The sequence below is a fragment of the Chelonia mydas genome, chromosome 6 (assembly GCF_015237465.2).
Source record: "Chelonia mydas isolate rCheMyd1 chromosome 6, rCheMyd1.pri.v2, whole genome shotgun sequence".
In the NCBI taxonomy this organism is placed as follows: Eukaryota; Metazoa; Chordata; order Testudines; family Cheloniidae; genus Chelonia; species Chelonia mydas.
In genome coordinates this window covers 120,565,466-120,590,088 of record NC_051246.2, presented here as the reverse complement: position 1 = coordinate 120,590,088, position 24,623 = coordinate 120,565,466, and the positions used below count along the sequence as shown (strand labels likewise).

General features: G+C 41.0%; 2 protein-coding genes across 11 annotated transcripts in view; one reads left to right on the top strand and one right to left on the bottom strand.

The window, feature by feature from the left end:
• PCNX4 (pecanex 4) lies at nt 1–21,148 on the top strand. Of its 8 annotated transcripts, XM_037901159.2 has the most exons (13): nt 230–534; nt 1,188–1,307; nt 6,177–6,903; nt 7,604–7,783; nt 7,880–8,397; nt 9,309–9,409; nt 9,556–9,678; nt 9,931–10,294; nt 13,550–13,653; nt 14,264–15,315; nt 15,654–15,840; nt 16,378–16,645; nt 18,420–21,148. In XM_037901159.2, the coding sequence occupies exons 3-12, from the start codon at nt 6,215–6,217 to the stop codon at nt 16,627–16,629; spliced, it is 3,570 nt and encodes a 1,189-aa protein (XP_037757087.1). In that variant the 5' UTR covers nt 230–534; nt 1,188–1,307; nt 6,177–6,214; the 3' UTR covers nt 16,630–16,645; nt 18,420–21,148. The 8 variants fall into 8 exon arrangements, with proteins under 8 accessions (XP_037757084.1, XP_037757087.1, XP_037757082.1 ...); XM_037901156.2 differs by lacking the exon at nt 230–534 and adding an exon at nt 1–131 and having other exon boundaries at nt 16,378–21,148; XM_037901154.2 differs by having other exon boundaries at nt 16,378–21,148.
• DHRS7 (dehydrogenase/reductase 7) overlaps nt 18,123–24,623 on the bottom strand; it is a 35,293-nt gene continuing 28,792 nt past the window's right edge. For all 3 annotated transcript variants that reach the window (XM_027827642.3, XM_043547869.1, XM_037901162.2), the window contains 3 exons: nt 22,025–22,147; nt 19,023–19,238; nt 18,123–18,356 (listed from right to left, as the gene is read on the bottom strand). In XM_027827642.3, coding sequence (XP_027683443.2) covers nt 18,318–18,356; nt 19,023–19,238; nt 22,025–22,147 — 378 coding nt within the window. In that variant the 3' untranslated portion in view covers nt 18,123–18,317. The remainder of the gene's footprint in view (nt 18,357–19,022; nt 19,239–22,024; nt 22,148–24,623) is intronic.

The window sequence follows — 24,623 nt, the reverse complement described above, 5'->3', positions numbered from 1 at the left end:
CCCGCAAAAACAGCACGAGCGCTAAAACCCACCCAGGGTGCGGAGGCCCCACCAAAACTGCCCGCGCGCGGGAGCTGCTGTTTGTACAGACCCTACGGCCGCGGCCTGGGACTAGCCCCCCGGCCACGAAGGTGCGGCGCGTGCAGCAGGCGGCTCGGGGCCGTTTCCGCGGACAGAGGGCTGCCTCCGGCGGGAAAATGGCGGCGGCGGCGGCTGTGAGTGGCGGGAAGGGGACGCAGCTCGCTCCGTCAGCGCGCGGGGCCGGGCGCCCGGGAGCCAGCGCCGCCGCCGCCGAGAAAGCGAGAGCGGTCCCTGCCGCCGCGTCTGCCCCCCGCGCCCCCTTTTCGCTGCAGCGGCCTCGGCGGAGTGGGAGGGATCTCGCGCCCGGCGGCGCCCGCCCCGGTTAGGTTCCCTGTGGAAACCAACGGAGGCGCAGCGGGCGGGATTCGGGCCCGCGAGCCGCTGCTGGGGCTCCGCCGCCGCTCAGCCTGGGGCTAGCCCCGCCCGGCGCCGGGCAGCCCGCGCTGGCCCCAGGTACGCGGCTTCCCCAGAGGCGCTGGCCGGCCTGTGCTGCCCCCAAGCCTGCTGCCCTCGGGGCTCAGCGCTGCCCGCGCCCGGGCACCCTCAAATGAGCTGTGGGGGGAGACTCTGAGCGCCGTGGGGAGTCAGGCTCGCCAGCCCCCCGAGGTCCGAGCTGGGATGGCCGTCCTCAATCTCCACTGGGGCCGAGCCCGGGGGCTGGTTCGAGAGCCTGAAAGTGCCAGGGTTTGTGTGGGTTTGTAAGGGCTGTGTCCCTGCGCTGGGTGGCTGCTGCAGACAGTGGTAGGGCACCCAGGCCTGGATGAGGAACCTGTTGCGCTAGGCGCTGTACAAACACCGAACAAAGAGACAGTGCCTTCCCCCAAGGACATTTGGGATGCTGCTGTGGGAGCTGAGAGTGGGGTGTGAATGCTGGCCCTAGGACTAAGGCTTTGCTGTACCCTGGGACCTGGCACTTCAACTTAAACAGACTTGACCTTATCTTTTCTAGTTTTTAGTACAAAGGCTGTTCAACCCTTGTAGGGGACCCTTGATGTGACAAGAGGTTTGTGTGTATGCAGATATGGAGCTGTAGTGTTAGCTGACAATCTTCCAAAATTGTCAGGCTCAGTTGCTAATCGAAGCACAAAATCTACTTCTGTTTTTAGGGTTTTATATTGCCTCCTCCTCCTCATGGTATCTGAGCACCTTCTATGAAAATTTCGTAGCAGTAATTAAGTCATTAGTGGACTTCTTGAAGTCTCTCAGGCTTAAAACTCTGCTTGGGGGTAAGGGTGTGTTTATTTTTTCTGTATTTTATTTGTTTGTTTATGGTTGGTTGATCTTATTGACTCATAGTTTCTTGTGATGAGAGGTGTTGAGTATTGTGGCCTGGCTTGTACTAAGCAGATAGTTACAATTTTAATTTATTGTGAAGATAACTTTTTTAAATAACCCCAAGCCTTGTAATTTAAAAAATGAAAATTATACAAATATAACCCTATGTTTTGCTGTGAAATATTAGAAGTAGGCATTCATTCACCTCACCCTTTCAGCCTCTCAAAGAAATTTAAAGCTGCACTTAACGGTCTAAGCCCTGTAAAGGAAGGATGACCTCATACATAGGGCACTAGCTTGGGACTTGGGAGATTAGGGTTCATGTCCTGACTCCACCAATAACTTCCTATGTGACCTTGGTCAAGTCTCTGTGCCTCTGTTCTCCACCTGTAAAATAAGGATAACACACGTCTACCTCAGAGGGATATTGTGAGGATAAACACTTTAAAAGATTTAATGGTGTTCAGGTAATGGGGATGATATAAGCAACTGAGAAATATAGGTGTAGAACTACCCTGGTTATGCCCGATTGTTGTTGTTTGTATCTTAGTAGTACCTAGGAGCCCACTGTGCTAGTACAAACGGAACAAAAAGCTGCAACCCCCCAAAGATCTTGCAATCAAAGTATAAGACAAGGGACAACAGATGGATACAGATTGGGGGAGTACAAGGAAACAATGAGACAATATTGATCAGTATGATAGGCAGTGGTGTTAGCACCCCAGTGGCCTACCTATTGTCTTTTTTTTTTTTTTTTTTTTGTAGGCATTATAGCAGAAGAGGCTAATGAGGTAGCTTGCAGATATTTGCAGGTATTTTGTGGGATACTTCTCCCAGATGCGGGACAGCCTGGGAGAAAACATGATAGTTTAACAAATGACATCATGGGCTGATCAGAGGTAGGAGTTGATGCTTCAGTAATGAAAGAGAGAAAATAGGTAGGCTGGAGTTAGGCCATGAAGGGATTTGAAAGTGGAGAAAGGTAACTTATGTTTGATGTGACTGTTGTCACCCAGGCCAGCGGGGTAACCAGGCAATGTGGTCAATCTAGAACTGTCCATTTACTTCAGAAATGCAAACTAAGGGCAGACCCTGCAAACAATTACTTTTGCTGGGACTCGTGCAGAGGTAACTATACATATGTAAGCTCCTGTTTGAAAATCTGGCACCAACATATTTATCAACTCAGGTCAGATAGAGGTATTTAAGATTACATGGTTTCCCATATTTGTTGGGCTTAGTCTCTGATTTCTCTTATAAATATGTTTATTGCTTTTTTTTTATCGTGCCTTACAATGCTTCTGTTTTGCATTGCACTCAGGTAGGAGAACTGTCTCATTTATACACACAGATTTTAAATTTTACGCAAGTATGTCTATTATTTATGCAAAACTTGTAGTTTAAATATGTTTATTTAACAAATAAAACATTGTTAAATATGTTTTATTGGTTAATACTTTGTTTATGATTTAGCAAATATATACTTAGAAACAACTCAGACTAAACTTGAAACAAATAACACTGTAGGGAAACAGTAAAATCACAGCTGCCAGGGAAATTTTATTTAAAAAATAAAAAAAGTAAAACTTTACCTTGGTTTATGTTTCCTTTTAAAACTGAATTTCTCTCCTTTACATGCCCCCACAATTTTTTACCTATCAAACTCTCTTTAACCTGGCACCATTGCACACACAGCACTTTAAAACATTCTATTTATAAAGTTTCAGTGACTTGTGAGCAAGCTTAGAATGTACTTTTTTTTAGTGTACTTTTAGAACATTTTTACTATGGTGTGTCCGTATTGCATTTACAAACTGTAGAACTGATTGTAATGAATGCCCTATCCAATATCTGTATGATTGGCAGTATTTCCACATTACATTTTAGTTGCTTTCAGATATGATTGCTGTTTTCACCTCAGTTGCATGAGAATGCAAGTAACACAATAACATGCAAAGTTACAATAGAAGAAAGAAACGTACAGTACAATGGAGAGAGTGCTCTGTGTTATAAGGGCAGCAGATCAACAGTACCTCATGGCTCTACATTTTATTACTGAGTATTGTGTGTTGATTTAGCCTAATATCTTTTAGAGAAAATGCAAATTATTGGCCAGTAACACTAATTTAGAGTATCTGGGTGCCTCTCATTTCCATTATTTCTGACGGAATGTTGTGATGCCCAGAGTATGCTTGCAGACCATGTGACTGTTTCCTTGGTGAATGTAAACTATACATTGTGCACTAAAGCCCTTACAAGTATTAAATACAGTAGTGAGAGGATACATGTCAGTGGCATTAGCACATTTGTTTTTACTACACCTGTAGTGCTGTTAAAAATGGGGTGCAGTTTACTTGTCAGATAGAAGGTAGCTAGTATAAAACACTTTCTGCATTAAATCTTCTAGCTACGCTCACAGGTATGTTTTTAAAACAAAAATAGTGAGTCGCTACACAGTAGTTTTTTCTGAGTCCTGTTTTCTAACCAGGCCCTCAGACTGAGTACTCCTGTCTGTTGCCTCAAGATCCTTGCTTCTGGGATCAGTAAGATCAGAGTAGCAGCCGTGTTAGTCTGTATCCACATTAAGAAAAGGAGGACTTGTGGCACCTTCGAGACTAACAAATTTATTTCAGCATAAGCTTTCTTGAGCTACAGCTTACTTCATCGGATGCATTCAGTGGAAAATACAGTGGGGAGATTTATATACACAGAGAACATGAAACAGTGGGTGTTACCATACACACTGTAAGGAGAGTGATCAGGTAAGGTGAACTATTACCAGTGGAGGGGGGGCGACACCTTTTGTAGTGATAATCAAGGTGGGCCATTTGCAGCAGTTGATAAGAACGTCTGAGGAACAGTGGGAGGGTCGGGGGAATAAACGTGGGGAAATAGTTTTACTTTGTGTAATGACCCATCCACTCCCAGTCTTTATTCAAGCTTAAGTTAATTGTATCCAGTTTGCAAATTAATTCCTATTCAGCAGTCTCTCGTTGGAGTCTGTTTTTGAAGTTTTTTTTGTTGAAGAATTGCCACATTTAGGTCTGTAATCGAGTGACCAAAGAGATTAAAGTGTTCTCCGCCTGGTTTTTGAACATTATAATTCTTGAAGTCTGATTTGTGTCCATTTATGCTTTTACGTAGAGACTGTCCAGTTTGCCCAATGTACATGGCAGAGGGGCATTGCTGGCACATGATGGCATATATCACATTGGTAGATGTGCAGGTGAATGAGCCTCTGATAGTGTGGCTGATGTGAACAAAACCCGTTGCCAACTGTGTCCACATATCTATTCAGGGGACACCATCATAGGGCTTAATCACATTAGCCACACTACCCCTGCTCTCCTGCTGGTAATAGCTCACCTTACCTGATCACTCTCATTACAGGTGTATGGTAACACCCATTGTTTCATGTTCTCTGTGTATATAAATCTCCCCACTGTATTTTCCACGGCATGCATCTGATGAAGTGAGCTGTAACTCACGAAAGCTTATGCTCAAATAAATTTGTTAGTCTCGAAGGTGCCACAAGTACTCCTTTTCTTTTAGTAAGATAAATATGTGTTTTGCTCTCTCATTACGTTTGTAGAGTACAAAGATACTCTCCTTTTGAAAGTTTCCTTACCCTTTGAGTAATAATTCTTTTTGGATGTCTACCTAAATTCACAGTTGGCCCAGAAAAAATCCAAATGGAAGCAACAAACCTGTAAATAGAAAAGAAGTACTTGTGGCACCTTAGAGAGTGCCACAAGTTTAGCATATGCTGAATACATGTTGTGCCTGTTACAATTAGGTCTTCAGTTTTTTTTCTTTCGCATTGCAGATGGGAAAGAGGGTATGTCAGCCAACGGCATTCATTGTCTACTTATTAAATTTTCAAACAAGCACCTTGTGCTTTCTCCCATGCTGTCCCTTGCTGTTGCATGGAGCTCCCCATAAACATCCACAAAGCGACCTCATTGTACTCCTTAAAACTCTTGTTTGCCATGCCTACAAAAACACTGACAACAATTAGGCTAGTGGTGTGCTGAGGCTACTGCCCATCATGCTGACCAATATTGTCGCATTGTTTACTTGTACTTCCCCATCTATCTCTTGTCTTATACTTTGATCGTAAGCTCTTTGGGCAAGGGCCATCTTTTTGTTCTGTGTTTATGAAGTGCCAAGCACAACTGGGTCCTGATCAATGAGTAGGTCTCCTAAGCATCAGGGTAACTGAAAAGGGCTTTGATGCCACTATTTATTTATTTATTTTTACAGTTAAGATGTTATATGTTTGATCTAGACAGCCCTAATTTTACAAGGAACTCAATGTGGAACCCCTGCACCCACATGGGTCCTTATTGAGATTGAAGAGGTTCCTCCTGGACATGGGTGGCTTCCCATTTGGAAGTCCTTGGAGGATAGAGGCTTAAATCATAAGCTGGAATGGGGCCAGATGTAAATTTCAATTCTCGACACGTGCTCTGTTGTGAGGGTAAACAATTCATTTTATTAACTCCAAAGAGTAGAGGCCATGTTAAATTAGTCCCATAATTCTTCACATAAGTTCTGCAATGGTCAGTATATTCTGTCTTTAAAAATATGTTGTAAAGTTTTTTCCCATTTTAATAGTTTACTTATAGTCCTTAAAGTTCAGCATATCCTGCAAGTAGGATAGAAGATGTCTACTGAAATTATTAACGTGCAAATTCACTATGATTTTAGAAATGAAAACAGGACAAAACAATTATCTTTATTGCCTACTTGTGAAGTTTTGAATATGGCATTTAGTAACACTATCTTATTTTTCTTTATCTGCTGCTGTTGTGCTACAGGAAAGATGGGACTCATCCAAGATTCCTGAGTAATAAGAATGGGTCCAGATGTTCCTCTCCTGAATGATTACAAACAGGAGTTCTTCTTGAAGCGCTTTCCACAGACCGTTTTGGGAGGTCCCCGGTTTAAATTAGGCTATTGTGCGCCTCCTTACATATATGTGAATCAGATCATTCTTTTCCTGACACCATGGGTTTTGGGAGGAATAGGAACACTTTTGTACCAGTTAGACATTATGAAAGACTATTACACTGCAGCACTTTCAGGAGGACTAATGCTTGTTACAGCACTTATTCTCCAGATGACAAATCTGAACGCAAGACAGAAAACAGTGACAGTAGAAAGAATGCAAATTCAGAATACCCTAAGGGATGAAGATGAGTATGAATTTTCCAGCTGTGTGGGTTCAGAGACAGTTAAATTTATTATTTCAGGCAAGAAATATATCGTCAACACTGTATTTCATTCGTTTCTTGCTGGGGTAATGTGTGGGTTGGGAACTTGGTATTTGCTGCCAAACAGAATAACCTTGCTGTATAGTAACATTGGAGGAACTGTTGTGATCTTTGTGTTTGGATGGGTAACTATTTGTATAGGAGAATATTCTTTAATCATAAACACAGCTACAGAGACAGCTACTTTTCAAGCACTGGATACTTATGAAATTACTGCTCTGATGAGACCTTTCTATATTTTTGTCTTTATTGCAGTGGATCTTGCACACAGGTAAACGTCTATAATGTTTATATAACTTTAATGTTGGCTTATGTATGCAGTTTGTTGGTAGATGCTATGAAATAACTCTCCTGAAAGATTTATATTAGAGATGTCAGTCAATTTGAAAAATCCAGAAGAAGCCTAGAAAATTAAACAATAGAACTTAATGCTTTTCTTTTGCTTTTATAGAAAATTAAGAACTTGATAGCTTTCAAGAAAAGTTAGGCGGGAGACTAAGAAGTTATAAGGTTAGCATAGTTAAAATGGTCACCCTCAGTCTTAAATTCAGTACTATTGGAAGTAGCTGTTTGCCTCACTGTCCTTTTAAGGATTAGTTTTCAAGAAATATATTTTTACGGCTTTTAAATGTCTTAAAATAATTTGTACCAAATATAGTACTTTTAAATTTGAGATAGGCCTGATTTGGAATTATAGATCAAAACACTGTGAACTTCAGAAAAATTTAGATACCAATTCGAAATTTGGGCTTCTAGTTGTTGTCAGTCTGATAATGTTCAGGCATTAATTTAAGTATATTTATTTTTGTGTGTGTTGTTTTTTTTAAAAAAGTCGGACTATTCTGACATTTGAATATGGGATACATAACTTTTATACTTCTGGATTTATCGTGTGTGTTAAACTTGAAGTAAATCTATACATACGGTATCTTCCTTTCATAGGAGTCAAATACATTTCCTTTTTCATCCAGGTTTACTGTTAACATGCCAGTTTTAGAACAGACAAACCAGATTTTGCACATCATATTTCTATTTTTGCCATTTTTATGGGCATTGGGGATTCTGCCCCCACTTGATGCACTTTTTCTATGGGGAATGGAACAAGTGTTGGAGTTTGGCCTAGGAGGTTCACCCATGTCAAGTAATACAAGGTAAATTTTATTGACATAATGATCAAATATAACATTGTAGTTTTGTAACCTTTTTTCTTTTCAATCAAATCTTTTTGTTTTTTCTCTCCTTCGCAGGTTGTTAGTAATGTTTCTCATTTCTGCTGGAACAGCTATAGCATCATATTTCATTCCCAGCGCTGTTGGTGTGGTCCTCTTCATGACTGGATTTGGGTTCATACTCAGTCTTAACCTAAGTGAGATTGGTCTAGCCTTCAAGCACACCATGATCAGCCATTTAGCTTCCAACAAGTCTAAGTGCTCTAAGTCCAGTGATCCTAGGATACACTTTGGATGGAGGGAATTCTTTTTCTATTTGACTGTCTTGACATTGGCTCTTATAGAAGCCAGCTTGCTGCATCACTTTGCTGGTTTTTCAGCATTTTCCAAAGCCAGTCCCCAGGCTATAGTGAGTTACATTCTGATCATATTACTTATAGTTATATGGATTCTTAGAGAGATTCAGGGAGTGTACTTGTTTGGAATCTTCCGAAACCCTTTTTATCCAAAGGATGTCAGGACTGTGACTGTTTTCATGGAGATGCAAAGAAGGCTTATGAAAGTTGGTGTTGTCAGAAGGATTTTACTAACACTAGGTAGGAATACCTTCTATGTACTATATGTAAGATGATTAAAGATTAAAGGAAGATTAAAACATGGCAATAACATTTCTGTATGTGAGTTAAAATGTATGTGCTAAGAAGATTTAAATGGCTTAGTTTTCATTCAAGTTTTACTTTTAGCCTTGCATGCACAATTAATGGGTTCAGATTTTCAGAAGTGACTAGTGATCTAGGGTGCATGAATTTTAGGGTGCTCAATTTGAGGGACTGACTTTCAGAGTATGGGTGCTCAGTGCTTTCTGAAAACCACCCCCCTTTAAGGAGTGTAGGTTTGGAATCCAAAAATTGGAACTGGCCACTTTTGAAAATCTTTGCTGTAACTTTAATAAAATAGTTCTAAAAGAAAACTGAATTGACTCTGGAAGTCCATCAAAATATTTGTTCCTTGCAACTTCCTAATAAAAGGCCTAATCCTACTTCCATTGAAGTCAATAGCATATTTTCCACTCTCTTCAATGGAACCAAAATTTGGCCCAAATTGAGTTTGTGTAGATCTACTAGTTTTGGGACATAATCTTGGAGTGCTTATTCACATGTTTCACTCATTTGAGTATTCCCATTAACTTCAGAGAGACTAATCACAAGTTAAGCATGGGCATAAGCGCTTGCAGGAATGGGCCCTTTGTGTGAAAATGCCACCTAATTTTAACTACTTTTTTTTTTTTTTTTTTTTTTTTTTTGAGGGGGAGAGGGAAGTTCACAAAAAAATTACTGGCTTAGTGGTGGCAATTCCCATTCACAAACTAAGATTTCCATTCTGCAATGAGCTCATTGCAGGATCTGGAGCCAATTTATGGACTTTGGTAGACACTGCAAAGAAAAAACATTGATGTTTCTCTCATGTTTTCTTTTTTTTTTTCTTTTTTCTTTTTTTTTAATTGCAGTGTCTCCATTTGCTATGATAGCATTTCTTTCATTAGACAGTTCCCTACAAGGTCTTCATTCTGTATCTGTTTGCATTGGATTCACCAGAACCTTTAGAATGGTAATTTTAAATTTTTCTAATTTGTTACCTTGTAGAAGAAACTTTTTCCAAAAGAAATAAGAAGTGACTTGGAAGAAATACTCCAGGTCAAGAAGAGGGAGAAAGGGCAGATGCTTGGTACAACAAATAATCAGTCTCTGTTTTAGGTTTGGCAAAATACAGAGAATGCCCTGTTGGAGATGGTGATTGTATCGATAGTGCAGATGTTGCTATTTAATACTGATGTGTGGTGGAACAGAAGCCTTGATACAGGAATCAGACTCTTACTGGTAAACCTAATTTTAATTTTGATTAAGCAGCTAGCTATTGCATCCCATTCTTTTCTTCCCCACTTCTTCCAAAATTAGGGCTCAGGGCTTATGGATATGGAGACTGAAACTCTGTAGGCATGGATTTTCTCTTGGTTTAATAATTAGTTTTATTTAGTGCACTTAACATTATGTAAACCTGAAAGCTCTAACAATGCTGAATGTGACCAGATACCTAAGAAAAATATTTGATTATTGTATGTATCTCAACAGGCTGGTGTCATTCGGGATCGATTACTTCAGTTGATCTCAAAACTGCAGTTTGCTGTAGCTGTTCTCTTGACATCATGGACAGAGAAAAAGCAACGTCGGAAATCTACTGCAACCTTAATAACACTCAACATTGTTTTCTTCCCAATTGTACTGGCCTTCATAGCTGTCTCTGCACTACTTTCTTCCCCCATGCTGCCGCTCTTCACTCTACCAATATTTTTGATTGGGTTTCCTAGACCTATCCGAAGCTGGCCTGGACCTGTGGGTGCAACAGCATGTGTTTGTTCAGATACCATGTACTATCAGCAGGTGGTTCCAAGTCTGGCCACTGCACTGCAGTCTGCACTAGCATCAGGTAGTCTAGGTAGGTAAACTGTAGCTGTATAAAATAATTTGCAGATAATATAGTTAAATGCTTTAATCTGTGTAGCCTCTACTGGAGAACATTGTGATTTGCAACCTCTATGTTAAATAGATGTGCTCACTACCTAGATTAAAACTTAAACAATGCAGTGTTCCAGGGTTTATTCAGCTAAGTAAAAAATGGGTGGTTTCAGACCTTGCTGCATTCTCTTAATAGAGACTGCTGTGATTTAATACAATGACACAGCGGTGGCAAAACTGTGTTGCACTTGGTATTCCTTATACTGAACAAGAGAAGATGTCTTTCTAAAAGATCTACGTAGGCTTAACTAAAATCTATGGGCTTAATACATGAACCACTTTGTCAAATTCTGTGGCCTGTGTTATGTAGGAGATGAGACTAGAGGATCATAATGGTCCCTTCTGGCCTTACAATTTTACAGAAGATTGTGACGTATTTATTTTTTTAATGATACTAAAAGAAAACAAAAACCAAGATTTTTTTTTTCTTCGCCAAAGAAAACATAATTGCTGAAATTGCAAGAAATTCTTTTGAGAAACACTTGGCACACACAACCAGAATAATCAAGAGCAGGTTGCCCCACTGATAAGTTATGAGTATTTACTTTTGCTGTCTTACACTGATGGCTAGTAAGGGAGGCATCTTAGTATTCAAAGGTAATTGAATCTAACTTCAGTCACTCTTTTTCGGAGGAAGAGATAAATGCAGAAACTTTTGTCAGCAGACCTATGCAATGGATTTGGTACAAGGGCTGAAGAGACTTGAAGTAATTGTAGGAAGCGTCCCCACAAAAGAAGAAACCCCACTCGCAGTTCACTCTGCCAGTAAATAAGAGAACATCTTTCTTATTGCTACTATGAAAGTCAGGTGTTGTGGCACTCATGCCTCAGATTCAATATTTTTTTAAAAAATAGAAAAAATTACTTGCTTTTTAAAGGAATAATCTTTGAATGGACATCTCCAAGCAAGGATCCTGTTAGGATCTTAGATCATTTAAAGATGAAACGATAATGCTCTATGTGCCACTATTTTAATTTTAAAAAAAAAATAATAATCTACAGAGAGGATTTGTAGTAGCTTTGACAGCCCAAATTTAAAAAAAACTTTGCAAAAATGGTAGCAAGAAAGTGCACTTCATTAGCACAGTGGAATATAAGGTTATTTTTAATTTTAACTATAACCTAATGGCTGGTTTTACTGATTGTATTTTACAACATTCTGAAACTAAAATTCACTGTACAAGTCAAAGATGATTTGAACGTGAGTGAGGATGCAATGTGCTGGCAGCAAACATGCACTGTCCTGTTTTGGAATATCACAGATGTGCTGGAGAAGTGACAGCTGACTGTAATCTAAAGTCTGAATTAAGAAAATCAGTTAGACGGCAAGTTTACCATCACCCTCTTACATCTAAACAGAAAGAGAGTAGAGGAAAGAAATGTGATGTTTCTGTGGGAGGGAGGGCAATCTACTGACTAAAGCAGTGAGCTTGATTTCAGGACTCTAAGTGCTAGCATTGCCATTAACTTGACGTGTGCAAGTCATTTATGCCTTAATTTTCAAATGCCTACTAATTTTGGTTGCCTCGGGTTTTTTTGATATCTAGGGCCTGATTTTTCTACCTAGTGGTGCTGAGGAACAGCAAATTCCATTGGATCTGTGGGTGCTTAGTACCTCTGAAAATTAGTCCATTAGATTTTCATGTGGGACATCCAAAAATGGATACACTTGCAAAATTTAGGCCTTAACATCTGCTTAAGTGTCTGTAAAGAAGGCATGATAATACCTCACAGGTGGATTGAGGTTTAATTGATATTTATAAAGCATTTTGAGATCCTTAAATAAAAATGCCATAGAAGCATTCCTCCTCCTTCCCCCAGGCCGACCTTGTGCTGCTGGGGGAGTCTCAGAATTCCCTTTTGTATACACATTGATTTTTCACAAAAGCAAGAAAACATAGGACCTTTCTACTGGCTGAGGAATGCTGGATATGACTCCTTCAAGAGCTCATTGCTGCTGCAAAAAAATATTGTGAATTAATGAAAAAAGTTGCAAGGCATGCCTTCCTCTTCTAATCTTCAGGATCATCAGTCCATGCTGATATGGGGAGTAACAGAAGAAACATGATCCTACATTTTAAGAAGTCTGCCCCCTTTCCTGTATTTCTCTCTCATCCCATTCCCACCTTCCTTTTGGAGTATTTTAAGTACCTTGCACTCCTTTGCCATTTCTCACTTATTTTATCTGTGGCTCCCTCTGTCTTCATGCCCCACAGTTCTGTTCCTTGCTGTGTCCCAGACACAACTGTGTGATGTTGGACCAAGCCACTTACTTCATTTTCCTGTTGTAAAAAGGTTAACATCTCAAGGTTGTCATGAAGCTGAATTAATGTTTGGAAAGCACTTTGAGATGCTCTGCTGAAAGATTCTATAGACATGCATTGTAGTAGTATTCTACAGCTTATGTATATACGTAATCGTGTAGGCAAGAAAATTAACTTGGTTTCCACTAACTTTTCCCAGCTTGCCTCATCATTTCTATTTACACTACCTAAGTGTTTCAGAATGTACTATAGTCATTGTTCTGGACGCTATTTGGATCCAGATTTGCACCTTACTTGCTTTGGTTTCTACTCTTGACCTGACACAAAGTAGTGTAATATAAGCAGCAGTCCATAATCTAACTAAAGTTGTAGATGCTAATGCACAAAGGCTCAATCTATACCGAAGAAAGTATGGCAAAAAGCAGTGCTTGGAAAGCTCTCTGTGTACACAAATTCACCAAGTATTTCAAGATATTTTACAAGTTCTGGTTGTTCCAGCTGATTGTAATATCCAGGAATAGGTCTCCAGCTCAACCAGTGTAGTCTACAATAGTTTCTTCATATTGCAAGAGGAAACCACAAGCATTGCAACTGCCCTAGTTCTAACCCCATTCCACCAGGCAATGCCTCATATTGGCAAGTTGCCCCAAAGCTCCAGCTAGTAACAGTTGCGGGCACTCTGGGATATGTACATCAGGAAGCCACTGAAGCAACACCTGTGCTGTGCTAGGCCAACCCAAACTGGTTCTGGCAGGATCAGTGTTGCTGTGTAAATGCCCTTGCAACAGCCTAGCACATCACAGGCCACAAACTTTCATACAAGAGTGTCTTTGCAATGGTTTCCTCAATGTACAGAAGAAACCTTAACAGAATCCAACAGTAAAAGTTAACTTTTTCTGCATCTTTTTTAGGTCTCTCTTTACCTGGATCACACTTCTTGTGCCGTTTTCAGGACAGACTGATGTGGATATTAGTACTAGAAAGAGGCTTCACATACTGCTGTGTTAATATTAAGGTGAATATTTACTGAAAACTTACCTAGTCATGTTTTGGAAACACACATTTGTTTCTGTATAACTTCCTGTAATAGCACAAGTAACACAACTTACGTTACATAAGGTTAACATATTTTGGGTGCGTAACTAATTTAGTTTTGCAACTGATAGGGTCTTTTGTGTTGCACCATTAAGTCTGTAATAATACATTTGAAACAATCTGAAGCACATAAGCAAGTTATGACATAGAAGAAGTTGGGGGTGGGGGGAGAACCTACTAGATTAGCAAGTATGGAAGTACAATATCACTCATCCTGTGGCTACAGACTTTTTTTAAAAAAACAACCATATACAGTTGATCTGTAAGGGGCAAAGGTAACATGGCAAATAAAATGCAAGGTTCTAAAGAAAGTTCAGATTTATCATGTCTGTATTTAACATCTGTAGTCAATCTTAGATACTATGATGGGTGCTATAAAAAAATCTTTGCTTCAGTGGTGCCAGAAATATTAGAAATGGAAGTCTCTCTTCAATTGCTGGGAATAATTTTTAATAATAAGAAAATAGTATTCGTTAGCATTGCTTGTACAGCCAAAGAGCAAAGATGACTTGTTCCCATTTGTGCTATAGGGGCTAGAATTGCAGGAAACTTCCTGCCACACTGCTGAAGCACACAGAGTGGATGAAGTTTTTGAAATGGCCTTTGAACACCAGGAGCATGCAGAGACTTTCTCTCTCAATCATCATTTTGGAAACATTTTAACCCCTTGTACCACTCTACCTGTGAGACTGTATTCTGATGCCAGGAATGTCTTGTCTGGGATCATTGATTCACATGAGAACTTAAAGCAACTGAAAGATGATTTCCTTAAAGTGCTTGTATGGATACTTGTCCGGTACTGCTATAAAAAATCAAAAATGTGTGAGAAGCTGGACAAAACAACCAAGAACGAAGAAGGGTCATTTCCATTAACCCAGCCCAATGCATTTGACAGTGCAGTAGAAAAGCCCAGGCCCATAAAGGATGAAGATAGCTTTAGTGTAGATACAATTGCGGATTGGACCGATGATAGTGATCTTTTTGATCTTGAGCCCAGCAGAACAAGAGAAAGAAAAGAGACCTTGGTGCAGCTTCCAATGGCTCGAACACTTTTGTCTGTTCCAGGGTCAGTAGAAATGGAGAGCGCAGTTGGCGCTCTGCAGGAGACAGCCCCTGAAGATAAACTCTACAAAGCTGTTGTGCTTGGCCTCCCTGCTGTAGACAAAGGAAAGAAGCAGGAAGTTGTAAACTTGCCTTTAGTTGCGTTTAGCTGCTCCTACTCTGAGTTGCTAAGCATACCCGAAGAGTGGAGAACTGCACCCATACCTACTTCCAAACTCAATGAGATGAGGCAGAGGTTTCCAGAAGACTGGTACCATTTTGTTTTGAGTCAACTGGATTTTTTTCATTTGAAAGAAAAACCTTCCAATTTACTTGATGACATAACTAAAGACAAAGCTTTGAAAGAGTTGTACGTCCATGGTGTATTGTCTTGTTGTTTTGGTTTGTTTGGACTAGACAATACAGTTCCTGCTCCTAGTCATGTATTTAGAGCATACACTGGTGGCATCCCCTGGTGTGTTGGTTTGGATTGGCTAACTGGAAAACCAGAGCTGTTCCAACTAGCACTGAAAGCATTCAGGTAAAAAGCCATGCACATTATAAAACATAGCATAACTCTGTCGGAAGAGAGCATTTATGCTTTCAGAGTTGGCTTTAAACTATATGTAGTGAAGAGAGATATGCTAGCTAAGTGACCGTAAGTCACCATATTCATTGCCAAATAGTATAGCAAATTAGTTCTGAAATTAAGTATTTTGCATTTTCCATGATCAATCAATAGTGCCAATGTTTGAGCTAATTGAAACAACTATAACAACCTGTAAGTGGGTTATCATAGCTACATTGCTTTTGATAACTGCTTTGTCCCTCTCTCTGAAGTGTGTACTTACTCTAGGCATTCTGTTATACATCTTTCAGATATACGTTTAAGCTCATGGTTGACAAAGCAAGCCTGGGTCCAGTAGAGAACTTCGAAGAGCTGATTAACTATCTGGAAGAATATGAAAGTGACTGGTACATTGGTTTAGTATCAGATATTGAGTGGCAACAAGCAGTTTTGCAGGAAAAGCCATACCTTTTTTCTTTGGGACATGATCCTAACATGGTAAGGGGGGGAATGCTAGCAAGCAACATTAATGTGTTTTTTCCACTGCTCATTATTTTAATGTGTGTCTTACTTCCAAGACTTTACAGAGAACTTTACATCCAAAGAACAAATGAATGCTTGACAAAATTTGGCGTTAGTACTGCTGCAAATTGCTAGACAGCTGTTCTGCAAACGCAGCAGCATTTGTTAACTATGACATGGGGATATTCAAGCATTCGGCCATTAAAGATTCAACAGTTCTAGTTAATTATATGCAACAGCATAATCTAGAGGCCTATACGCCTTTCATCTTACACTAAATATTGTGAGGGGACCAGGGCATGTGACATTATTTGGTTCAAGGCACTGCAGTGTTGAAAGTCTCGCTTACTAAATTGCAGTCTCAACCTGTTGTTGAAATTATGGAAGAGGCAGTTTTAAAAAGACAGTACCCAGAATGATGCTAACTATTCCCTTTATGCTCTGTAACTGAAACATTTTTATTTGTCTGAATTCTATTAGTGTACTGAAAATTAAATGTTTTTTCTTTCAAAGGGAGTTTACACTGGGAGAGTGCTTACCCTTCAGGAATTGTTAGTGCAGGTTGGGAAGCTCAACGACGAAGCTGTCCGAGGTCAATGGGCAAATCTTTCATGGGAGCTGCTGTATGCTACCAATGATGATGAAGAACGCTACAGTATACAAGCTCACCCAATCCTTCTGAGAAACCTTACTGTGCAAGCAGCAGACCCACCGCTTGGCTACCCAGTTTATTCATCTGCATCTCTCCATGTGCCTTTGTTGTAGGCTGTTGATTTGTAAGGTGTGTTTTTTGTATTTCCTATCTGTAAGTAGGAAACCAAACACTAATGCTGCATTTGTACAACTAGAAATATGAAGATCTCATTGAGTGGCATTGGATGGCAGTTGCCAAACCAAGGAAACCTAATTTGCACAGACAAGGTGCTAGCTGGAGGCAAGAACTTTAGAATCTGTTTTTGCAGTGCTGGAACTACTTAAACCCCATTCCCTGTGTGGCTGCCACATGTCTTGATCTCCACTTCAGAGAACAGACCACTTAGCTCTTGGCCACTAACTGTGGTGGTGCTTTTTTTTTTTTTAATAGCTTGACGGGGTGACTTGCATTTGTAGGCAGGTTACAGCTCATTGTAGTATAGTGAACTGTATTGTTATTAACCAAAGTGTAACATATGAATATTTATATGAAATTTTTTATTCTGATTTTATATATTGATGTATTTTGATATTTTAGAACTTGTTATAATGTATAATTTTATATCATTTTTTTTAATGTAATATTACCTGCTGCCCTTTCACAAAGGAAGCCTTGAAGTGTTCTATAGAAAGGCACACTAGCTACTCCAGGCTTTCCCCTGCCCTAGTGTAAACAAACCATTATAGGGGCTGTATGCAGGCAGAGGGGTAGTTCAGAATGCAGGGAGAAGGGTAACTAGGGGCTGTGTGCCAGGAGGGCTCCCCCTTGCAGTCCCTGTGCCTCTCCCCCTGCAGCTCCCTCCCAACTCCGCCCCCAGCTTTAGCCCCATAGAGGGCAATAGGGCACTGGACTTCAGCCCTAAGGCCCTGTGGCCTCTAGACTCCTGATTGAGAACTGCTACTTTGCTGGACAATCTAGGTGTGTAAAGCTATTTCACTTGAATCTCTTTGACTGCTCAAGCCCTTCAGCAGGGCAGTCAGACTCCTCCACTTTCCTGCGTACTAACAGGAAGGAGATCTCCTAGCAGGAGTTTCTGACTTGGTGTCCAAGACAGCTGAGGCATTTAGAACTATTCACCCTAACTACCTGAGTAGACTACTAAAAGGAGAGAGGACTCAGCTGACAATTACCCCTCCCTGATGTAGAGAGGGGAAGTGCCTTCCCCTAAACAACGCAGGGCTATGGGGAAAGCCACGAGCCTGCTGCATCCCCTCCTATCCAGACTAATCAGATGTGTGCACAAGTTATCCAGCCCCAGAGCTGCCCTTCCAGAGCAGCCCCTACAAGCAATAAACACTCTTCCCCTTCATGCATTGGTTGACATTGGTCCTGAATGTCAGCCCAGGGTGCAACCAGTGGCTAGGGACTTTAGGCTCCGGGAAGGGAAGAATCTGGGCTGGTGGGTGGGGTCTGTAAGGTGTGAGAATGGTGGAAACAAGATCAAGTAGCTTATTGGGTAAATTCATGGCAGCGGAAAGATCACAATAGGGTTCCTGTCCTCCTACCATAGTTTTTATAAACCTAAAGAATGACTTTATAGAAGGCCCTGCAAAAGTAAAGCAGATATGTTTAGAGACATGCTTTTATTCAATAAATGTTCTTACAATGACATTAGGTTGCAGTTGTCAGATTACATGATAGCAAAAAAAGTAAGGAATAATTAAAAAAGGCCTTAACTTGCAAAGATGAACAGAGGACAGAACACTCCCCCAGGTACAGTTACTAGTTTGGTTTAGTGGGGTTTTGTGCAGGTTTCTCCTCAAGCTTTCTTCTTTTGAGAGTAGGAGACATCAGCATCCTGTAATAATGAGAACACAACACCTTTTAACCAATGTTTTCCTCCATTTTCTATTTCATTTAGATTTGGAAATCCTTCACACAAGACAGAGTTAAAAAAAATCTCATTCTACTTGTATTAGTATGTGATCAGATACTGACAATACCGTTGTGCAGGAGGACAGCTTTAAGTGTGCACATGAAACTTTTGCTGCTTGGCTTTAGAGTGCTTAATACAGGTTTTTCTGCCTAAAATGAGGCTTTTGTCTCAGACACAGCTTAAAGTATGTGACACAAGCCCTACTTGCAAGGAAGTGAGAGACTGTCAGCCTGTCTGAATTTCAAATATATTGCTCAAGTCACTTTAAATATTATAGTAGTGACAGAGAATAGTGCAGGCCAGGTCTATAGCAGCTGCTCAGTATCCAGCTCTGAACCTACATTTCTGCAGTGCAGACTAGATACATTTGAGGTGAAATGTTTTGTCATAAGCATACTAACTTCACTGTTCTGCTGCTTGAACAGCAATAACCCATGGGGCTGTATATTCTCATGTAGTGTACAAATGTGGTACCAAGCAGGGAGGAAGATGAACAGCAGACCCAGAATGCAGCCTACATTGATGGCTAAAGTCTCTCTACAGAGCGAGGAAAGGATATACAAAAACACCCGCTTAGGAATGGCTTACCACTCCACACTTGAAGTTTTGTATTCTTATTTTGCCCATCTTGTTCATAAGCCACCATGCCCAGGTGGGTGCATATTGCCAAAGGTAGCAGACTGCTAGATATGGGTGATCGCTGATCCAGGCTTCTTTCAGATCATTTACCATGCTGACCAATGTAAGCCGAACGCAGCGATCCGTTGGCATTTTGTGGGATTGATCACCAGTGTTTTCTAGTGACTGGGAAGAAAAGAGGAATGATGAAATGCTACAGAACTTCTGCATTGAGAAAATTACTTCGTTCCCCCATCTTTGGATTTCCTGTGTACCCATCATCAGAGCATTTAAGCAATATATACATAATTTAAAACAAAATTTCTACCTCAGTGCTGTTCTCCCTTCTTCCCTCATTTATGCTGCATCCTTAAGGGGGAGTTATACTTTGGTTTTAAATGGATCACAGCTCACTGCATATGTATCCCTAAGGATAATAAAATCAAGTCTCTTGTGGCTTCTGGCAAAGTAGGCTGGCCAGAGGACCAGTCTCTATTTATTTTAGATGAATAGTGTAGGACTTTGGGTAAATGAAGCCTATATAATGCCCCATGGGCCCAAAGCCCCACCCAAGCAGCTAGATGTGTGTGCTAAGGAGAAGTAATTTTCCTCCAAAGGCTACAGCTGCTCTACCAGGCTACTTCATCCCAACAGCTACCTGGCCCTGTGTCGTACTAATGCATGGCAGTGGGCTGAAAGATGTGCATAGCAACCTTGGGCCTATACCTGCTACTGTCAGAAAAGAGAACGACTGAACTGGGCTCCATGCAGAGTGTATGCACTTGCTACACATTCAGACATTTCAGCCTCTCTTCCACACAGCAGAACCACATGGATTCTTCTCGGGGGGGGGGGGGTCTGCTCCAGCCCCCTCATACTAGAATATTATTCTTGTATTGATTTCTGAGTGGGAACAGCTTCATTTAAGAGTCATGAATAAGTAAAGCACACTAATCTTTTTTTATGCCATCTCCCTTTATGGTGGCTTTTAAGCTGAGACATTGTGCTCATAAATTAAGCCTCCAATCACTGAGAAGAAGTCAGTTCAGGTGTTAGACAACTTGATATTGCAGGGCTGAATAAAACTGGATTTACTGGTATTGAAGTCAGAGGTCAGCAGTCCCACCACCCTGCAGGCTTGAGGACTAGAATTCTAAAGAAGCTAGTGTGAATTGTGTTGATGTGCCAGTGGAGGCTTCCACTGCTGGCAGGAGCCTTGCCTTACATAGTTTCAGCAAATAGAAAGCAGGAGATGCTCTTGACCAGGATATTATAGCTGTTCTAGTTCATTTAAGATGTGTTGAATCTGGCTGTGATGAAGGTGAAAGATGTGTATTATATGTACACTTGTTTTGAGTGTCCTTTGTGAGACCCTCTTAGCCCTAGGCCTACCTTCCCAAAAAGGAACTCCACACCACTGAGCCCCATGTTCACATCAAGGACACTTCCCTGTCAAAAAGCCCAACCAGAATGCTTTGCAATCTTACATGCTAATGCTATGATAAGTATTTAAATTTTACCAGCCTTTGAACCATTCTTTCCCATTCAACCCAATTAGGTCCAAAATGTGACATACTTAAACATGGTTTATAATTTGGTATAATATAAGAGCACATACTACATTTTAGAGTGGATATTTATGTTTACTATACTGCAACTGAGAAATTAAGTACTCTGCACCATTAGGTGGTCCACGGCACCAGGCTTCGCTGCAGCAGAAGCTGTTGGTAATAGTCTGCTTTCCGATTCCAGGAGTGAAAAGGACCCTGGGGCAGGCTGCTAAGGAAAACACTCCCTGATTGATTGGTTTTGGAGGGAGGCAGGACCAGACTTCTTTTCCCCAGGCATCTGAGAAATTTTTTATTTTTAAGACTCAAATGAAGGTTTTGCTCTCAGTAGGGTTTTAATAAAATAAATAGCTTTAGACACAATGTTTTATTTTTTGTGAAAATACAGTTACACAAACACCTGCCAGAACCTGGCTCGAATGTACAGGAGGAGAGGTGGACTGTTCCCCACATGGCATGGAATTACCCTAGGTATTATGTTTGCTAGGTAGTTTGTAGACAACAACAAAAAAATGTTTACCAATTTCAGTTACTAGGGTTTTTTTTGCTGGATTGTTTAGCTGAAACAGTTTTGAAACTTGAGAGATTTTCCTTGGCTTTCCATAGGAAATAAGAATGAATGCCTTGAAGCTGATGACAGAAGGAGCTTTGCCAATTGATTGCATCATAGTGTCAACAGATATAGGGAACTTTGTGTGTTGAGCAGACAGAAGTTGCCTAGATGGCAGCTAAGAGTATTCTGCATTCTCAAAGTTCTGTGGGACTAATCCAGACCCTTCCCTTGCAGCTGCAAAGGGCTTGTAATGCAGGAGAACAGGGTGATTCTGTGAATAAAAGGTGACTGTACAGGGAGTTGCAACCACTGGATGGCTGCATATTGGCAGGTACAGGTTGCCAGAATGGGAGAGTGTACCACAACCAATCACCTACAAGGAATTAACACACCTGCACATGTAGGAAAGGGAAGGTTCACCATTTGCAAAGGTGAGTAAGCATGTGATTCTATATGAAGTTAGGGACGAAGGCCCAGATTTTTAAAGGTATTTAGACATGGTGGTGTTCAGTGTTGCAATGATTAACTGATTTAAGAACCTAAAAGCCCATTGTCAATGGGATTTTAGGCTCCTAAGTGCCTAAATCACTTATGAAAAATATTTTAGACTCCTAAATCTGTTAGGCATTGCAACGCTGAGCACCACAGTGCCTAAATACCTTTAAAAATCTGGGCCTATATAATGTTCCTTTATTACACTGTAGGTTATTCATCTCTTTACTGCTGGAAGCTTAGTGTTTGCCAGCAGGAAGGAGCTCAGTTCTACATTGAAAAATGATAGTTTTACTGAGCGCTAACAGAATTAGCTTCTACTGTAGCAGAGTTTCAGCAGGAAAATATCTGCTCCTTACCTTTGAGAGGTCTTCAGTAAAGACATTGTGTATAATTTTGGATTGGACAGGTCCTGGACAGATGGTGGTAATGATTATCTCTGGGTATTCACCAAGTTCAGGCCGAAGAGAATTAAAGAAACCCTAGAAGAAAGGAAGTTATGTTGTTATTGCCCCATGCCTCAGTTTCCCCATTAATAGAATGAGGATAATGTTTATGTAGTTCACTGTGGTATTGTGAGGTCTCACTTATTTTAATGAGCATTAAGCTTTAACTCTGCTGTAGAAGTTCCAGGTATTGTACTAAATGCGATCACCACCACCAGTCTTCAATCTTTCATGTTCAGTGACCACTTTGAATATTTACTCCTAGTTCAGTCTACAGCTAAAGGGCTTGGATAGTAAGAGATTGTCTGCAGTCACTGATGCCTCTTTCCATCAGCTCTCAGAAGCACAAGGGTCTCTATACCAGAAGCTTTCCCCACTCTTGCAGCTCTCAGGTCTGCACAATGCCCACCAACAAAGTATTATGGGGCCTGAATTTTAGAGGTACTGAGCATCTCTAGCACCAAGCGAAGTTAATGGCAGCACATAGTGCTCAGCGCCTCAGAGAATCAAGGCTCCTGGTGTTTTGTCAAAGGGAGCTGTGCAGGACTAAGAACTGCAGAATCACAGAAAGGAGTAGACTACTGCAATCAAATGCCTATTGCTTCTCCCAACGCCTATGCAGAGAGTAAAGAATAGTTTCTATCCTGTTTTAAGTAAAGGACAAGGATTTTGTGTCACAGGGAGGAGGGTGTGACAGATTGGACCCCCCATCCAGGATGCCACCTGATGTGCTAGGGTCCATCCATTCCACCGGCCTGGGTTTCCCCACCCTGTCCTAGCTGTGCCCAGCCCTCAAGCTTTCTCCAGCACACACAGGTAGGGACACACCCATCAAATGGACACAGATATGGACACAGACATGGAGATCAACTCTGTGTGGGAGGAATCAGCTCCGAGATTCACCCAGTACTCATGTACACGTGCCCTTGGGAGAGGGCAAACCCAAAATAATATTGTCTTGCGTTGTATAGAAAAATCTGTACAGCGCAAGCTCATAAAAATCACCCTCTCCCTCAATGTGGAAAGAGAGATGCACAGCTTCTTGCCCCTCTCCCCAGCTATGAATTGCACAAACTGGGTTATGTTATGAACAAGAAATAAGTTTATTAACTACAAAGGTAAATTAAGTCATTATAAGGGATAGCAAACAGAACAAAGCAGATTACTGAGAAAATAAAACAAAACACACAAACTAAGCTTAATACACTCAAGAAACAGGTTACAAAGTGTAATTTCTCACCTTAAATGTTATTTTAGGAGAGTTGCAGAGTTTCCGGAATTTAGAGTTCCGGTTATTTCCCTTTACAGACTGGACCCTGTCTCAGCATGGACTTAACTCTGCCTTTCCCTTCAGGTGTTTTTAGCAGTCTTCCTTCCGCGGAAGGCAATAGAGGACAGTCCAGACTGCCTTGCTTCCCAGCCTTAAATAGAATTTACTAAGGTGGGAATCCTTGTGTTTCTAGTGGAAAAGTACCAGCAGTGCCCAAGGTGGTATTTTTGTACCAGGTGGACATTATCATATGACTTGCAGTGTCAGGGCAACCATGAGACAATGTTTAATTGCAAGGTCCACAGGAAGGAATTCTTGGGAAGATGGGGGGGGGGGTGTCCACATCTTTGAACACTCATTGGCTTTTCCTAATAGCCCATTAAGGCTGATTCTGGGGGAGTTTCCCCAAGCACATACGTAGACAATATTTCTGTGTGGGTAACAATTACAACTAACTTTAGATACAGAAAAGACACATGCATACAAATTGGATAAATACATTCAGTAAATGGACCTTTTCTAGGACACCTCACATGCCCCATCTTGCATAAGACATATAATATGAACATGGCACAATTAAGATATTTCTGTGAAGAATAGGGGGTGTAACGTCACAGAGGGAAACATTGTTCAACAAGATCTTGGACCACGTGCTCTAAGTGTCCAATGCTGCACCACTGAATTCAATAGAGAATTTTGCTCTTGGCTTCACTTGGAGCTGGACTGGGCTCTGACTTGAACACACTGCAGACAAATGCAAGAGCGAAGCTGAGCTTTAATTACAAACACGAGAGGTAGGTCTACATTGTAATCAGGTGATGTGATGGCAGCATGTGTAGCAAGATCTAGCTGGTTACTCAAGCTAGCTTTGAACAGCAGTACTGAAACGTGGCAGCATGGGTGGCAGCCATTCAAAGCACCTACCCAGAGTCCTGAGTGGATGAGGGTAGCCTGTGCTGTCAAGACTTCACTGCTACGGCTACCTGAGCTAGCTTTGATCTAGATCTAGCTTTGATCAGAACTAGCGTGGGTATGTCTATGCTTGCTGCAATCACACCTCCAAAGCGCAGTGTAGACAGAATCTCAGATCCTGAGTCCACTGACCTGGGCTCTGAGACTCGCTGCTGTGGTTTTTACTGGGGGTTTTCAGTGGCTGAGAGTACAGATTAGTGATTTTATAATATTATTGCTATTAAAAGACAAGCACTGTCAAAAAGAAACCTAGATATTAGGATAGGTTTC

Excerpts from the sequence above, each read along its gene's own strand:
- PCNX4 (XM_037901156.2), top strand. The coding sequence starts at position 6,215 with ATGGGTCCAGATGTTCCTCTCCTGAATGATTACAAACAGGAGTTCTTC. Across the intron at positions 9,679-9,930 it reads CAGGAATCAGACTCTTACTG|GCTGGTGTCATTCGGGATCG; the intron begins GTAAACCTAATT and ends GTATCTCAACAG. Across the intron at positions 15,316-15,653 it reads CTAGCACTGAAAGCATTCAG|ATATACGTTTAAGCTCATGG; the intron begins GTAAAAAGCCAT and ends TACATCTTTCAG.